The following is an 18,572-nucleotide window of genomic DNA, read 5'->3' as shown; positions in this document are numbered from 1 at the left end:
ATCATTCCCGTCTTGCACGCCACATGCCTGGGTTCCATTCCCACCCCATGTTTCTTTTCTTATTTTTCTTTGTTCACAGTTCGCGCCTTGTAGGATTATGGTTTGGCTTGTTGGATAGCCTATGGATTAGTGAAAGCGGGACTCATTCTGTCCATGCCACTAATGAGGCAAGAAATGCTTTTCACCACTGCATTACATGGAGTGCTATCCGAATCAATGGGTGTTGGGCAAGATACCAGCAGCCGCACTCCCAATTAGTGGAGACCTACCTCGTCCAGGTCCTTTTTGGTCTGCTCTTCTAGCTTGCGGATGTCAGCCATGGTCAAGCCATGCCACCTGTCAATCCAGCAGAAAACCTGCCGATGGAAGTTGAGGAAGATCCTTCGCTCCGTCTGCAACACACACGGGAAGCCTCATTAAGGGAAGGCACACAGAGGGTGCCCACAGACACAACCCAGGGGCAACGACAACACCACTGTGCCTGCCAGCTGTAGACACAGTGGTGGCCTCTGAAGCTGCACTGGGCATCGACTGACGTTTTTTTGCATCAAACACAGGTATTGCCATTTATTGCCTACACCAAACTCTGCATAAATATTTTCCACTTTATATTATATCGAACGCGGTTGGCCACGAAATGGCTGTATCGAACTCCCCAGCGCCAAACTGGATGGCCAGTGGTGATGAGGCAAACAATCTTGCCAAGGCACTCGCCACCGACAGTGCCCTGGAAGCAGCAGCTTTGTGCACTTGCAGTAACAATCGTGCCCTCCTGTCGTGGTAAAAACGACAGGACAGCTTTCGCTCCAACGTACCACGCGACACAGCTGTGTTAAGGGGAAGCCACCTGCGTTTGCAGTGCTGTGCGGGAAGCCAACTTAACAGGCGCTCGGATTTTCGTGGCCTTCGGAATAGCCGTGGGTGCATTCGAAAAACTGCCGGAACCTGGGCAACCGTCTCTCTGGTGAGGATCCTCGCTGCTATTTCTGTGGCGAACGCTTGCCGCTACACCGCCAGTCATACGTGGAGTGAGGCAAAGTGTGCTGCCTGCCATACGACCGGGCACCGCTGGGCGCTCGGCATGACCCTTGTGGGCTGTCCTTTCTGCTGAAGGACGGATCCCAACATAAAAACCTAACAACTGTTCATTCGATTAGCGGTGGCGGCGGACGAGCACCCCAACGCTACGCTCGTCTCGGTAGGAAAAGGCCCTTCCCAGCCTGTCTTTGCAGCGACCTTCGGCGACGCATGCCCCGGGTGACGCAGCGGTGGCGCTGAGATTTATCGGTAATGCAGTTCAGCGTGTGACCGTGTTACCCTGGGCCGGATGATAACAAGGCGGAGGCTGCACGAAAATATGTGCAGAGTGTGTCGCCACACCCTTTTGTAGCAAATCGCATTCGACTTAGTTTGTTACAAATATTTAGGCACAGTTGAAGGTTGAAGGTTGAAGGTTTATTTCCGCAACTGGGTGTTGCGAGGACAGCCAGTTCTATATAGCTACCAAATTGTAATACTCGTGTTCGTTGCAACAAGGTCAAACTGTAATGGACCCGGCTGGGTCGCCCCAGGCGTTTGCTCAGCACCTCGAGCAGATGACTTTCACGTGTGCCCATGACAACGTGGCTCCAGCAAATGGCAGCCTATGGTGGCCTGCCGACATCATTAAAGTCATGATGACTATCTCTTATATGAAGCACAGTCAAACTCACAACAATACCGGTTATAACAATATACAGTCTAGCACGGTTATAGCGAAGTCAGCCAGATATGGAAATTCTTTCGGTATATCCATTTCGTTATATCTGGACTATGAAAGAACAACTACAAATATCGGCAAATTGATTTATTGCCGCTGGAAGAACTGGTCCGGCGTTCCCTGAACACGTTTCGCAAGAGCGGACTTCAGGATCGCGGCCTCCATGCTGTCAAACCGAAGTCCGAAGTGCAGGTTGAACTCCCACGGAACATGTGCAGAGTGCCAACTGCGGAGATCACTGGCTTAGGGGCAGCACCAGCATCCCCAAAATCGTTGTCTTACCCGCTGCGGTGGCTTAGTGGTTAAGGCGCTTGTTTACCAAGCCGGAGTACCCTGGTCCGAACCTGACCCCAGCGGTCGAGTTTCGATGGAGGCGGAACGCAAAAGGTGCCCATGTACTGTGCGATGTCAGGAAACGTTAGATCCCCAGGTGGTCGAAATTATGGAGCCCTCCACTACGGCACCCCTTTCTCTCTTTGTTCTTTCACTCCCACCTTCCTCCCTTCCTTTACTGCGGTACAGGTGTCCACTGAGATGAGTGAGACAGATACTGCACCATTTCCTTTGCTCAAAACCAGTTAATTATTATTCAATCGCTGTCCACCGTAGTCCTGTCCATGATGCTCCCGGCAACATCGTCAGTCGTCAAGCCCTTAGCAACAAGGTCGTCGTCAACAAAAAGTCCATGTAGCTCGGACCCGAAGGCACAAGGTCCAACCCGCCAGCGGACTCCCAGGGCTGCTCTCCAAGGAGGCAGCGCCACCAGCTGTTGCAGCTACGTCAACCGTGGTGTCAGCTTCGGCCCCGGCCGCACCCACGCTGCTACTTCAGGAGAAGCTGGCTTTCTCGAAGCAGGGGGCGATGGTCCCGTCCCTCCAGGCTCCGCTTGCAAACAAAACAGCCTTCACTGAAGGGGCTTTCATGCTGGCCACGCTGTCAGCAGTGCAAGCACCGATGTGGAGGCATCACTCGGCACCAGTAGGGAGTTGGCAGCAACCCCCTGGTCCATTTGGGGGAAGGAACAAAACCTCCACAGCGCTCAAGTGTGCGTTGACGGGATGCACCATTAGCACCTTGCGCTCCCTTCGGACCACCTCTTTGTCCAAGAAGGCGAGCCACTTGCCACAAATGTCTCGCGTCATCCATGCCTTCTTGCTGGTTACGTACGTCACTGGCGTAGACAGCATCTTGGATCTGCCAGCGACCAACAAGGCTCTCCTGTCCGGACCATCCATGTTTGCACAGATCAGCACAGTGATCCACTTTTTGCTGTCCTTTCCGCCCACGCACTTGTCCGTCTTCGCCACGAGAGTCTTCGGTGGCAGCAGCTGGAAAAACAGACTGGTTTCACCTGCGCTGTAGACACCCTTGTCGGAATACGCGAGAGTCCGATCACATTGCTTGGCCATCCACTGCTGGAGCGAACCCTCGTCAATGCACGCAGCCTCCCCGTCAATGTTTTCACACACGATACCGTGCCTCTCCTTGAACCGCTGGAGCCACCTATTTCCCGGCTGGGAGCCGAGAACGAATCCCAAGTCCTTGGCCTTCGCCAGCATCATCAGTCCACCGAGCAGAGTGTTCTTCGATCGCATATGCAGGAGCCACTTGTAAAGTGCAGCTTCTACGTCGCAGTATGCTGTCGTCAGGAATGGCGCCAATCTTGTTGCCGTTCTTGATTAGTGTTGAAAGTGCGGACTGTGAAATTTTGTACTTCTGTGGGATATTGCTCTTCTTCGTCTTCGAAGACAACACCTTTCTCTTCCACGTCGAGAGTCGACATATGCAGAGAAATCGAGCTGGTCCCAACAAAGGCTGCAACTCAGTAGACCCGTTGCCTTAACCAGAGAAGTCAGCGGTCGGAAGAAGCGGAACAAGGCAGGAAGGCCAGTAACTCAGAGTGCATACAAAGACCACGAAAGCGGCCCAAAGGTGCGCTTCCAACATGCACAGCTCTCCGACTCCTGCATCGAGCAACGAGAACCCACTGTGCAATGGCAATGGCAGGCATGACGACAAACATAAGGCCCTGTCTCGAAATCGGTTAGACCACGCAGTTTCGCTTTTCTGAGCTTGGTATGGCATGCCCGTGTCAACCAGCTGACCGAGCCCAGCTGCACGCCATCTCGGGCGCTGATTGGTGCAAGCGTGGTTCTCCTCCATTGTGTTGCGTCACATGCTGTTTGTGCAGTGAAGCAAGCTGTGAGGGGTGTGACGCAGTAGCGGTGGGGACCTTACCACCTTCGAGCAGTTCTGCTTCAAAGCTCCGGACAGTATGCATGCAGTAACGCATTAATGAAAATGTAGAAAATAATCATCGTCGCGACATTCTCATCTCAAAAGCAAGCAACCACTGCCCAGTCTTTCACCAAATAAATGCACTGTAATGCAAGCGGTCATTATTAGTTTTTCTGAATCATTCGATAATTCAAACATATTTTCTGGTCCTCTGAAGTTCAAATTAACGAGCTTTTACAGGCATTAGAATGATCAAGCCTCTCCAGGTCTTCCCCGTCATTAAACGCTCTAATGTTTGTTGTGATGTTTTCTTTTTTCTGCACAACCCAGTTATAGCAATCGTATTTTCATGGCACTTCAATACTACTGTTATAAGTGGGTTTGACTGCAGTTCCAAGATCAGCCACTACGAGCAGACCAATCGGCGCACAAATTTTAAGAAATACTGTTTTCAAGAATTCACACTGAATCGCCAGTTCCATTACGAGGTTGTACAGTCGAACCTCGATGTAACGAACCTCAATGTAACGAAATTCGCGATGTAACGCATTTTTTTCATTTCCCAATCACTTCCCCATTGAAAACCATGTATTTTTTTTCGCGATTTAACGAAGTAATTTTGCTCCGTACTTTCGATGTAACGAAGTCCTTGCGCATCGCATGCATGTGCCAGGAGCTACCTTGACAATCGAATGAGAGCTAAAAGTTTAGCCGAGACGAAACGCAGTTTGTATTTGCCCTTTTACGCGCCAATTTTGCCGGCAGTGTGGGAATCTGCGAGAACGTACCGCCGCGCCATCTGTCGTGCGCATACAAAGCCCGCGGCATGGAAGTTTCAAGACGCGCCGCGCCATGACGCCACTGGCGAGCTGTAGACTCTGAACGTGAAAGCGCAAACCGGAATTTTTTTGCAGCGTCCGTTCGTTTTTTTTTTTTTTGCGTGCGATGTCCTCGTAGACAAGTCTTCAGTGTTGACAAACTCGTGGAGCTAGTGTGGTCGTACCTTTAAAACGGGTGAGCGGCGGAAAAAAAAAAAAAAACGTGCCCTGGCAGAGGAGGCGAGTGGCGAAGGGGCATAGAGGGGAGGCGTGGCGTGGGAGGCACGCGCGGTGCATTCTGGGTGGGCGGCTTCGGCGCGCTCTCGGCGCTGCCCGCGCGAAATGCAGCCGGCTGCATTCCGCGCCGGGCGCCGTCAGAGCGCGCTGGTAGCCGCCGAACACGCTGGCGATCGGGCGCCGCTGTTTCGCGGACGTGACGTCGCCGTGCCGCGCGCGCACGCGCGCTCGCGCTACGTCGGAGTATAACCGCGCCGCGAGCACAATCCCACCGCGCCGGCGTGAGCGATGCGAACATTTTTCTTTATTTTTCTCTGATGCGTCCCCGGCTGCAAATGTTCAATGCTGATGATGATGATACCAGTAGCGACATCTTGTGGCGGCTTTCAGTACTAGGCGCTGCGCTCGTTCTTTTGCTATGTGCACACGGAGAAAAATGATGCCGTCGCGGTGTTTGCTATCACTCATTATGCTCCTGATGTAGAAAAAAACATCCGGTGCCCTTGTTAGCGATACTATTACTCGATTTTCTTGCGTATTTCCTCAATAAGTGATTTACAAGTTCCCATCAACAAGCAGTGTTCCTGAACCAGTTATACTTTATTTTGACAGCTGAAACATGGGAACCTCGACGTAACGAAATTTGCGATGTAACGAAATTTTCGGCTGCAAGTAGGACTTCGTTATATCGAGGTTCAACTGTATACTTAGTGCGAATGCCCTGTGCCATCGTTGATAAACGACTCGGAACTCCTTGCATAGCCCCTTTAAAAGTGCGGCTCCTGCAGCAAGCGAGTCAATCTTGGGAAGCTTCAATGTTCATCTCTGCGGCACAACGCCCACCCACAGGGAGGCCTCCCGTGTGTGTGTGTGTGTGTTGGGATCCCCTGCAGTGCAGCTGCTCCAAGGTGTCTTTTGGATTTCACCGCCACACGCCTGCAAGGTACTGTTCCCCCCCTGGTCAATGCCAGGGCTCCTGAGTGCATCTACTCCTGCCTCGGCCCGCCACCGCAGCAGGCTACACACACACAAGCTGGCAGAGCGTGCAGCAACCAGGATCGTAGCACGCGACGACCTGAAGCGGCATCCTTCCACACCCCACGCACACTGCAGCTTTACTCACGGGTCTGGTGAGGTTCTCTTCTGCACATCCCCATTGACGACACATTTTTCGAGAGATTTCAGAGACTGCAAGGTGTCTGCGTTCAGACCAAAGAGGAAAACGAGGAGGTTGTGTGTATGTCAAACACAGCTATGCACACAGTGCCAGCACAGGCGGAAGTAGTGTGGACTGCCCTCGACCAGCTGGCTCCTTCAGGCACCCTCACTGTAGCCTCTCCTGAGGAGGCATTCCTGCAGCTTTTCATCGAAAAAGTAGCTTACCCCTCTCTCAGTGACCCGAACACAGCCAGTAGTGGCACGATGGAATACAAGAGGCTCATTGTGGGACACGGACGGGAGAATTGGGTTGCTTTGCGTGGCAGTTCTGAAACAGCCACCACCATAGAGGTTTGTGACGATGATGCTTTTCCTTTGTTATGCAGGCAAAAAAAAAAAAGTAAATCAATAAAAAGACCATGGATTACTGCTACACTTTACAGAAGAATAAGAGAAAAAAAATTAAATGTAGCATACTTTTCTCACTAATAAACCTTTTCAAGGATTTCAAAAAGGTCCCCAACCAACCCAATTCATACGAACAAAGCCTATTACCAAAGCTTCTTTTGCTGCCATCATTACAATGAAAAAAAAAAAAATTCTGGAGACGAGCAGAAAGCATGCAACCTATGAAGAGGGCAAAATGAATGGGACAGTGCTCGACTGACAGGACAAATGAGTGTTCCACACAGTCAGGGAGCGCAGCAGACAAGACAGATCAGTCCTGTGCCGAATTGCATTGTTTTTCACAATGCTTCATTGGAACACACTGAACATTTACTTAGTAAAATAAAAAGTGATGTGGCCACTGGGTATTAAGGCTGAACCAATCAAGTATGTGTCCCAGTAGTTAAAAAATGTTCTTGCATACTTAGATTTCACTAGCCATCATCCAAGACACTGCAAACAAGGTATATTCGTAGGACAGGCAACGAGACTAAGAAGAATATGTAGCGACGACGATGACTACCTGAAACACCTCCACTCGCTAAAAAACACACTGATCACCAGAAACCATCCACAGACAACCCTTAATAATGCGTTCCAACGAGCAACCACTTTGAAACGAGATGTAGTTCTTAAAAAACGAACAAAAGCTAACAGTCAACGACCTCCTGCACTTATAACGAAATACTCAAACGCGCTTCCAAACATAAACAATATCCTGCGGAAATACCACCCCATTTTAACTGGTAACGACCGTCTCAAGAAAATATTTCCCGACGCACCAAGGGTAACATACAGACGCAACACAAACCTGAGGGACATCCTGGTGCATGCTAGGCTCGGTAAGAAACCACCACCGACAGTAACTTCATGCTCTCGACCCAGATGCAAGACATGCAAACATTTACAAAGGGACACTACGGTTAAAAGTACGGCAAGCGATTTCAGTTTTGATATAAAGACCAGTTTTGACTGCACATCGTCCAATATTATCTACATGCTCCAGTGCTCCTACTGCCAGAAACAATATATCGGAGAAACCGGACAAACAATGAGTGCCAGATTAAACGGGCACCGGGCTGACACAACACGGAATGAACAGAAGGCAGTGTCGACCCATTTTAATCAACGCCATCACAAATTCGACGAACTCAAATTGTTCATTCTTCAGTCAGGCTTCAAATCGACTAGGGACAGAAAATACAGAGAAGCATTCCTAATCCACAAATTTAAAACACTGCAACCAACAGGGATCAACATGTCCAGAGGAAACCTGGAATCTCTCAGGTACATTCCAGGGTCAGCATAATTTTAAATTAACAAATGTCTTGCACGTGGTCAGACTATTTCCTAGAACCTCACATAAGTATATTGTCGCTCCTTGCACCCTTCCCAAGTCATATCTTCCACCCCATTTCCGGCCTTGTCACCCTATTCCTTTGTTCACCTTTTTTTTTTTCCTTTTTTTTTTCTCCTAATCCCCTGCTACCAGTTCTCGGAAACCATGACACTCCTGTTACCCCCTCTGCCCCCACTTTTTGGCTTTCTCTGAACACGAGCCATTCCCCCCCCCCTGCCTTGTCCTTCCTTGGAAATGCCCCCCTTCCTTTCTCCTTCCAGTGCCAGCCGCCCCCCCCCCCTTTTTTTTTTCCCTTGTTATCATTTCCCTTTACCACGCTGACTAATCCTTTTATCTGAGTTTTGCAGGTTCACCCAGCGCCTCCCCCCCCCCCCCCGTCGCAGCCCCTTCAAAGCCTTTTGTTCATTGCATACCCCCCGGATATAGGTTGTTGCACTACTGTAGCCTAGCGAATGATGATTCACCTCCCTCCCCTTCCTGACACGCATCCCCTCCCACACCACTTTCCTTCCCCACCCCCGGGGCCTTCCTCCTCGGAGCGAAGGCCCTATTTAATCCCTGCCGATGATGAACGCTTTGCCCAGACGAAGACAGGTCCCCTTGTCGAAACGTTGGCTCTAGCAAACTGAGGTTTTCCCCTCCCTTGTTCATTTTGTGATCTTGCATATACTGTTAGCTACTACTACTACTTATCAATATCAGTACTACATATTACCTGTCTTATCAAAATTTCTGAGTGGGCTATTAACGACTGTATAACAAAGTCCTCAGAGGAATGACTGTACAGACTCCACGTAAAGGAGAAAATCAAACAGGGTATTGAAAATAAGGACTGTACGTGAGGGCTGTCTCCTGACTCTGTTAGTCACAGCACAAGGTGGAATGCTAAAATTGGTAAGAGATTATCTTGACACACGCTTCCAATGCACAAATGTGAATAACTACTCCTCCACATGGTTGAGTGCAACAAACGGATCGAGATTAGGGGCTGGGCTGTTTGTGCTATGCATCAACGCCATTGCTGCCCCGACACAGGGATGACTGCGCATTTTTTCTGCCCGGACGAGAGGAGAAATCGAAGGAACAACTCATCGGTACCTGCACACTCTTTCTCAATGGCTACATGCAAACTCTCTGCAATTAAACGCCTCTAAAGCTAAATATATCATATTTTCTCCACCAAGTAAACGTGATGCAAATTATGTATCAAACAGTGAGCATTCAGCAAACATCCGAGCAGAAATTCTTAGGAGTTTGGTTGCACGACACTCTGGCATGGACATGTCATGCAGAGCACTTGGCCACCGCTCTAGCCCCATCGATCGGACACATGAGCAAAATTTCAACAATGACCCCTACCTGGTTAAAAAGTCTCGCTATTACACTCTTATTCAAGGATTGCCTACTGTTTGCTAGTCTGGGGCACCACTGCTGAGCATAGTTAATTAAAAGACTAGCGCAATAAAACTAGGACAGAGAAGGAGACAGGGCGAGCCCTAAACATCAACTGAAGATTTACTACTGCAAACAGGTACTTAAGAACACTTGGGTGGCACATGCGCACACTGGGCTAAAACGAGCACAAACTAATCAAAATGTGGCAAACTGCTTTGGAGATATTCCTGGTCAGGGCAAGTGATGTCGTGCTGATGCACTTTTCACCTTCCCTGTGATAGGCCTCACAAATCTCACGGCCTAACCCTGTGCCTCCCCTACTACCAGGCACACCCGCACCGCTTACAATGCGGGGCCAATGAATCCACCAGCGTGCGGTGCTCTCGTTCATTCAGGCCCCCGCAGGAGGAGAGGGGCGTTTCCTCTTCCCACTGACGGCTTCGCACCAGCGGGGGCAGTGAATATGACGTCCACACCGCACTTCCCTCCTCAGCCGGTGCGACAGCTGGTGCACGTAGTGCGGTATGGCCTTTTGCAACTTTCTCCAGCTGCCATGCCCCGACTTCCTTCAGGAGGCACTCCGCCACAGCCGTCACTGTGTCCCTAGGGAAACCGGCCTCCTTCAACCGGTGCACTTGCGCTTGCAAGCAGTCTTGTGCTGGCACGACCTTTTAATTGACCATGACACACCAACTAGCCCAGCTTTCCACCTTGATTACTGAGCATAACCATAACAAATTGGTCGTATCACAAAAACCACACACTTTTGAAAATTACACAGAAGACATCCACGATTCATGCACTAAGGCACAATGTGATCATGGCCAAGCACATATAAAATAATTCATAGAGAAAGATCTCAACGCAGCAGCTGACCAGCAGGCACCACAGAGGACAGCTGCTGAGAACCAATTGTGGTACACAGACACTGACCTACCAAGCACTGAATATCCCAAGTAGACACGAAGGATGTATGGACGACCGCAGGTACTATGTACATTGCTCCACATTGTTTTTATAACGAGCATTTTCTTAGATGTACTATTTTCTGTTTTTGTGCCCAGTGCTGCATCAGTGCTCGCTGAATACCTGCAATGTGTTGAAATTGTTTCCCAAGTTTGTCTGGGCGTATGATTTTTTGTCAACCGTATATATGTGTAGCATCTCTGTTGAATGTCGAATGGAAAACAAATTTTCTATGCCAAGTAAACCTTTTTTCTTGACGCTGTAAAACAAAACGGGGGGGCTCAGAGACCCCGTCGGGTGTCTGCCCTTGGCAGGAGAGGGGGCGCACCTTTTGAATGTAGGACTCGATGCGGCTCTGCAGGCCAAACCACTTGAACTCGACGGTGACCAGCTTGTAGGCGCACATGACCGGGCTGGCCGTCTTCATCCAGTCGCCCTTGAGGGGTCCCCGGCCGGTCTTCTGGGACACAAAGGTCGAGGGGTCCTCGTCCTGCTTGTAGTCCTGCACCACCAGGGGGGGGGGAAAAACAGCAGCAGCTGAGCAGCCGAGAGAAGTGGCGGCCACAGGAAGGCCCAGCCCCATGCACAGCTGCTGCATGCGACAGATGGCGGCCATGCAAGCACGGTGGCCTCAACAGAGAGAGAGAGAGATGGCCCCCTTCCCAGTGCACATCAACCCCTCTGCTACTGGTCTTCCTCTGTGGCACACACCCTACAGGTTAATAGGTGGCAGGGACAGTGCGGCATGAACCTGCGGCAGCAGACATGCTCCTCCAGGAGGAACCAGAACGAGAGAGGGACCCCCCACGATACAGCTGCCCCCCAGCTGCCACACAACCACCGGGGGGGAGGCTGGTGTCACACAGATGCTCTGACTGACTCCAAGCACCATCCGCAAGCAACCCCCCCCACACAACCAGACTGCCTCCCTACTACAACATCCCATCCAAGGCTGAGCTTGTGGAAGCAGCCACTTTTGTGGGCAGACTGACAGCTCAAATGGGCAGCAATCACCCAAGGAGAGTCCTTTCTGGTGTCACCTTTCAACACAAACGATGTGTTTCACCCTTTAGGTTCAACTCGTTTAGGAAGCTGTGTGTTTTCTGCAATCACACACTGGCCACACAGTTTGCGAATCACTTTCTGTTTTCCAGCTCAAGATTGCTGACGTGGTGTTAATACAGGCTACCCCTTTCAGCTCAGCTGTGCCCATCACCGGAGGGTTGGCCAACACGACAGCCCCGGTGGGTGACAGCAGAGCACCACCGCAGCTTCCTCGCATGATTCCTGAAAGGAGAACTGCACTTCTTGGGTTCTCAGAAAGGAACAAGGGTGTCCCCCCCCCCTTCACCCTCCCACCAAGCAGGCCCCCCCCCACCCACTCCTGCTGACCCAGCCAGAAGAAGCGGTGGCTGCCCAATGTGGATGCAGCCACAGGGGTGAGATCCTTTTTTGGCCGACCGTGATTTCAGCCTGTTGGTGGCCGGTTAGTACCCCCCCTGCACACCCAGCCAGCAGAGAGGAGGAAGAAGAAGCATGCACACACACAAGAAGAGAGGGCCAATGGGTGTCACTACCTCTCCTGCGCCGCAACCTGCATGCCGCCTGCGTCCATCCTGGAATGCGCACACATCCAAGCCTTAGGAGAAACAAAAGGGGGGCAAAAACAGCGTGCACTGGAAGGGGGGAGAGGAGACTGCTCCTCTGTTAGCACACAGGAAGAAAAAAGAAAAATGCCATGTGCACTCACGAAAAAGAAAAGCAGATTTGGCAAAGTGAATAAAACAACATTGTCAAAAAAACATGCCAACCATCAAGCATCCCAATGCACTGCACGAGCCAGAAAGAGCACACTGTGACTAAGCAGTGCAGAGCTGCTGGAGCACCAGCGTACACTCAGCTACAAGTGAGGCACCGTTTGTTGCATGTCTGTGACACATTTCACAGTGCACACCGCAGGACCTTGCTGATACGATCAGACTGCATGAGCTCAAAATTGCGGCCAGAAAAAAATGTCCCCCAGAATTACACTGCTTTCTTTCCAGTAAACACATCAACACAGCTGCATTTATTCTACCTCAAAAATATAAACAAACTCTGATCGTAAAATATGTTTAGTGACCAACCACATACGTGCAAATGGGGGTGCCAAGTCCCTCCCTCAGAAATTATTACCTTGGCAAAAGATTCTTGGTGTCTACTTGCAAGCAAAATTAAAACTACTAACAATTGACGACCCATTTCAGGTGAAATCCTCGGACGATATAGCTAGGTTTTTAAATGACAATTCTAGCAGTGATTTTGCCGCATGCTCAGTTGATGTAAAAGATTTGTACTATTCCATACCGCATGACGAGCTAATGGTGTCTGTAGAAGAATGCATATATACGCGTGGTGCCGTTGCATTTCAAAACGCCTGCGGAATGTCTATAAGAGGGTTCTTGGAACTATTATCGTTGTACCTCCTCAGGTCGACTTTCGTCCTCTGGGAAGAAAAAGTGTATCTCCAGAAACGCGGGGTTTGCATCGGTTCATGTATCGCGCCCCTACTAAGTGATTTATTTGTACTTGGCGCGAAAAGACAGGTTCCTGAACGCAACCCTTGCTGGTGCAAGTGTTAAAAAGGTATGTACGTACGTTGATCACTACCTTGTTCTTTGTGATGGCCAACGCACGAATACGCTGGAAACCGTAATGGAGGAGGTGGGTCGCTTTTCGCAGGCTTTGCAGCCACTTATTGTCACGCACGAGCTTCCTGCTCAAGGGTCACTCAGGTTTTTAGACCTGAGACTTGAGTTCACTAGAGGGCATGCCTGCTGGGCCTATGAGCCCAGAGGGGAGAAAGCCCCACCAATCAGCCCACTCACCAAGCGGGCTGCTGTGAACTGGTGCCTCACAAATGCCCTGAGGAAGTCCTGTGCTCACAAAATGGAAGCGAGCCTTCTTGGCCAGGCGGAACGGCTTGGCAGCTCGGGTCACCCCTCGCACCTGCTGGCATCTGTTGCCAAGCAGATGAGAAAGCAGCTGATGCGGGCTAGGCCCCAGCAGCAGGATGAGGCAAGAAAAAAGAAGGAAAGGAGGCCGGTGGTAGCAATCGCCTGAAAAGCAGTGGTCGGAAAGCTGGCGTGAATGTCGTGATGACTGCCCCTATTATCAACTGCAATGTCTGTGCAGACGAGTCAATTCCCACCCGACCAGAAAGAAGCAGGGATGCACGGTAAAGCATCGAACCCCCTTTGTGGAGTGTACTGAAGACCTTGTTTATTCGTTGCCAGCGACAAGCGGTGAACAATACATAGGGCAGACTAATTTCGAGCAAGCTTACAGGAACCTGGGAATTCATTGCAGAGATTGCCCTTCAAGAAGTTGTGCACCTGATTTCCAAAAGTGTAGAGCTTTGGCTAATCACGAGACCAGTTAGACAGTGAAATAATCGAGGCAGCTTCGATAGCAAGTCTACGTGACGATTGTGTCAGCACGCCGTCTGTTGCTTTGACAAAGAAAGAATTTGACATGTTAGAAATGTGATTATACATCTGTGATTATTTGTCGTATGTTGTAATTTTTTGGACACTTGAACGATATGGTTGTGACGAATATGTTTTTGAGGGGGTGAAGAAGATATAAGAAGCAGTGTTTCTTCGAAATAACAATCAGATGTAAGTCAGCGCTTGTCTCTTGTCCCGGTGTTTTGCGCTGTTCCGTCACAAATGAATAACCAACATGCCCAAGCTGCTGTCCTGGCCAGCTGCAGCCACCGTATCCCCGCACACCTCTTCATCATCATCACCATCATCATCATTTATTTTACCCTTAAAGGCCTCTGTTGAGGCATTACATAAGGGTCTCATCCGCCCACCTAACTTTCTGCCACCCGCGGCTGCGCTTGCCTTCTCTTGGAATCCACTCCCTTAAGGACCAGCGGTTATCTTGCCTTCGCATTACATGCCCTGGCCAAGCCCACTTCTGCCTCCCGATTTACACTAGGATGTCATTAACCCGCGTTTGTTCCCTCACCCACTCCGCCCGCTTCCGATCTCTTGACGTTACACCTATCATTTTTTTCTTTCCATAGCTCTTGTCCCTAACTTGAGCTGGGCCCCCTTTGTTTCGTGTTCCTTCTTGTCCTCGTCTCGTTGCGCTGTGTGAATCTGTTTCTTACAAACCATGAACCAACTGGCCCACACCGGAATCCTCTGAGATAATGCAGCTTCCACAAAACTCGTTAAAAATTTTTCTGCTGCAGGGTATTGGTGAAGTGTGTCCTTGGCCCACCGCAGTGAGAGCCCCTTTCAGGGGAGGGGCAAGGAGTGGCAGCTGTGCAGGAGGTGTTGAAGGACACGAGGGTTGGGGTGGACCCTGCAGTGGCAGCAGCAGCCGCCCTCTGGGCCCAGGGAATCAGAGCTCCACGGCGGAGGAAGACTGGGCCCGACAAGCATGGCCTCGAGTTGAGATACGATTGGGGCGGTGTAAATGGGAGCAAAGGACCGTGATGAGCCAGAGGAGGAGTTGCGAGTGGGGCAGAACTGCACAGAGAGAGCAGGACCGGCAGGTGCAAAGAGGACGGCCGTCGTGGCATCCAGTTCACTGCTGGAGGTGGTGTCCAACTGGCGAACGAGAGCAACTCAGCAGGAGGCCAGAGGACACACCGTAGCTGGGTGACAGGTGGAAGCAGCCGTGTGGACATGCTTGGTGGCATGCTCGGAGGTTCGGTCTCCCTAATCCTGGAGGGAGACCATGCACATCACCAGGAGAGCCACAGGAGCACCACAGTGTGGTCTCACCAGCAGTAGGATGGCTAGGTTCGGTTTAACATCCCAAGGCAGCAGCTCAGGGTATGGGGGATGCCGCAGTAGAGGGCTCCGGATAATTTCTACCACCTGGGGTTCTCTAATGCGCACTGGCATCGCACAGCACACGGACCTCTAGCATTTTGCCTCAAAGTACGACCCCTGCAGCCAAAATCGAAGCTTTTGGGCCACCAGCTGAGCACACTGATCTCCACTAGGTGGCTGGATTCCGCATTCCCGCTTTCCGAGACGAGCGCGAGTGAAGCCACCGGAAGTTGTACGGCTTGTCCCGAAAGTCGGGTGTCTGCTGTGTATTTCAATGCAAAAAGTCGCATCTTTCGCCCTTTCCTTCTCAGTTTTTTGCGCTGTTCTCGTGTAATGTCTGCTGTTATATGAAAGGAACAAGCAAGCTGAATGCGAGAAATGTGAGCATTGTGTGCAGAACCCTGTAATTTCAGAGAAACCAAAGAAAACAGTGATGCATGTCTCACCCTGCCGCGGCAAAGGAGTATACGTGCATTAAACACTATGTTCTTGCCTGGTTCTTGTCTTCCGAGCGTGAAGGAGAAGTGGTGGAATGATGATGAGGCTAGGTCATCTTAAAACCGAATTTTCGTGCAGCAAAGAAAAGGCACAGCGCGAGAGGAACGACTGACAAGAAAGACGAATGCTGCATAGTATATAAGTGAAATGCGCACCAACTTAGACAGGACACAGAAAGAAACACATACAACAGTTCACGAGCGCGATGAATGCTGCAGTGCGTGTGAGAAGCGCTGTTAGAAGTCAACACCACGAATAAAAGCCAAGCACCACGAATAAAAGTCCATTCAGGCTTAACTTGCTACAATACGAAACAGTACATGACACGCTCCGTCGAAAGAGCAGTACCATACCTTTTGGAGGCGCTAATGTACCGAACACCGTCGACACCTCACAAGATAGTAGCCCAGCCCTCGCTCTGGTTCGGTCTAAACATAATTCGGTAAAATGGTCGCTGCAAAGTAAGCTGCCTGGTGAATGTTTCAACCTATTCTTTCTTATATTTATCCCCCATTGATAGCTATCTCACATAGATAACATCAGATAACATAGATAACATCTCACATAGATAGTTATCTCACATAGATAACATCTGTTCACTCGCATTCCGTAAGCTCTGTTATATAAGGCATAAACTTCGAAACGCCCCCGCTAACGTTAAGCTCTTAGGTTACAATACTCTAATTAGACCCAAGCTTGAATATGCTTGCATAATTTGGGACCCGTATACTAAGTCTAACATAAGAAAGCTCGAGAACATTCAAAGGAAAGCAATTAGATTCATATATTCAAAATATCTACCCACTGACTCCCCCTCAGACTTGATGCATGCTAACGGTATTGAAGAACTACAGGTAAGAAGACGAAATTTTCGTTTAGATTTTCTTTCATTACTTCTTAACAATAAACTCAGACTTGACCCTTCTGCTTATCTTTCCTCAATGCCAACACGGAATACACGACACTATCACAAAGCTCTTTTAAAACCATATTTTGCCCGGACTAACTCGTTCAAGTTTTCCTTTTTCCCACGCACCATATCCGACTGGAACTCACTAACCGATCCTAATCAACCCTGAAAATCAGACGCGTTCCTCAGCCATCTTTGATATTGCGTATTATGTATTTTTTCTGCTTTGTGTTGCATTGCTGTATTGTTTGTTTTACTACATTATCTTTGCTGTATTGTTGTATTTTTTGTTGCTATAATTTTGCTTTTTGTGCACCTGCCCTTCCTGCTTGGACCTAGCCATGGTCTGCAGTATGTACATAAATAAATAAATAACTTTGGCTTGAGCGTGGGAACAAGCATCACAGTAAAGAGCAGAGTTGGCGAAGCTAGGCAAACGAGACGACACCGAGCCGAGTAGACGAGGCTCCATACTTGCTGCGCGTAGCGATGTCCTGTCGTCCCATTGCGATGCAGTGGACCCTTATTTTTGAAACGTCTTTACTTTGCTGGTCTCCTCGCTCAGCTGACGGCGCAACAGGTAGGCATTGTCATGTAAAAAGACGAGAACGACGAAATGCCAAGTGGGAAAACAAAACTGGAACTGAAAAACCGTGCTGAGCTCCGATTTCGTGCACTGCCAAAGGCTGACTTCCGGGACAAGGGCGCCTACTTCCGGTGGCTTCACTTTCGGGCGCCCGATGCGGCACCCAGCTCCCCTGGTGGAGATCAGAGGGAGTGAGGAATGCATGACAAGTGCATTCAAAAGGGAAGAATGGCAGCCTGAAGGGGTGAGACAAGGGGCGTCCATTCATGGGGAGACATCCCTGGTGGATATTATCAACCAGGTGAGAGCGGCCACCAGTGAAGAAAGGTAAGGAAGACAAGTGGCCAGATGGCAACCAAACCTAGTGAGCACCGCCTGGAAGCCACAGAAGGTAAGGGTCCAGGATGAGGAAGTCCACCTTCTTCCCAGGAGGAGGAGCAGTGGCATCAGTGAGCCTGACGGGGACGTCCTTGCAGCCCCCCATGCAGGGAAAGAGGGTTGTGGAGACCTTGTCCTGAGCCAAGCTCGACTCCATGACTGCTGCACAGGGCAGCTCACCCTCGGACAACATCCTGCGTTCAACTGGAGTCTGGCTGCCCAGAGAAGCTGCCCTCCTCCCACACACTGCCACGACCGATGCGGAAGAAGCAATCTTGCTGGTGCAAACCACAGAGAAATCCTCAAACAGCAGAGAACAGAACCTCACCTGGTACTATGCTGCTGCACTTTCCACTTTGCTTGCCAGCCTTAAGAGAGAGCTGCCCTCTCCACTCTGGTGCGGAAGAAAGAACGCAAATTTTCTGGAAAGCCGGCCTCCATGCCTGACCAATGGGGACATGCACCCGGCGAGAGAATGGCCGTGCAGCTGATACTGAGTGCGTCTGCCTTGTTGGTGCAAGGAAACTAACAAGCGCAGCGCATGCCTAAATATGAAGGATGCTCGTCTGTCAGCCCGTTTCAGCTTAGTGCACCCACACGACCCACCCAGACCAGCAAGGCCTGCGGGACAGCTCCATCACGATCCTCAGGTCGTCAGACAGTGCCCGGTGAACAAATTGTGTTTTGTTTGTTGCCCCTCTCTTGTGTCAGTGCACTTCAAGTGCAATATCTCTCTTGCCTCTCTTCTGTTACTTTGCACGAGCTGCATTGCATTGTACAGTATTGTGCGTTTTTATCGTGAATATTTTCAGAAATTTTCCCGCCTCAACCGCTAGCTCGTTTACGGTGAAACTGCACACAGAGCTTGCGTATTATGGTAATTTTTGTATCGCAGCAAGTTTTACAACTGTACTTACTTAGTTACTGCAAAATATTCACAATAAAAATGCACAATACTGTAGAATCAGTTTGTATGAGTGATTGTGA

At 50.1% G+C, this 18,572-nt stretch overlaps 1 protein-coding gene across 2 annotated transcripts in view; it reads right to left on the bottom strand.

Moving 5' to 3' along the window:
* Window positions 1-18,572, bottom strand: part of vib (phosphatidylinositol transfer protein vib) — a 60,218-nt gene that overhangs the window by 24,263 nt on the left and 17,383 nt on the right. Inside the window, exons 5-7 of one of the 2 annotated variants that reach the window (XM_089565028.1) lie at window positions 11,956-11,994; window positions 10,707-10,880; window positions 270-392 (exon numbers count right to left, since the gene is read on the bottom strand). In XM_089565028.1, coding sequence (XP_089421154.1) covers window positions 270-392; window positions 10,707-10,880; window positions 11,956-11,994 — 336 coding nt within the window. The remainder of the gene's footprint in view (window positions 1-269; window positions 393-10,706; window positions 10,881-11,955; window positions 11,995-18,572) is intronic. The other variant, XM_089565029.1, reaches the window with a different exon arrangement.

Source organism: Amblyomma mixtum, chromosome 10 (assembly GCF_055824585.1).
Source record: "Amblyomma mixtum isolate Tamu chromosome 10, ASM5582458v1, whole genome shotgun sequence".
NCBI classification, from domain to species: Eukaryota; Metazoa; Arthropoda; class Arachnida; order Ixodida; family Ixodidae; genus Amblyomma; species Amblyomma mixtum.
The sequence above is the reverse complement of the archived record's forward strand: the minus strand, read 5'-3'. Positions and strand labels throughout refer to the sequence as shown.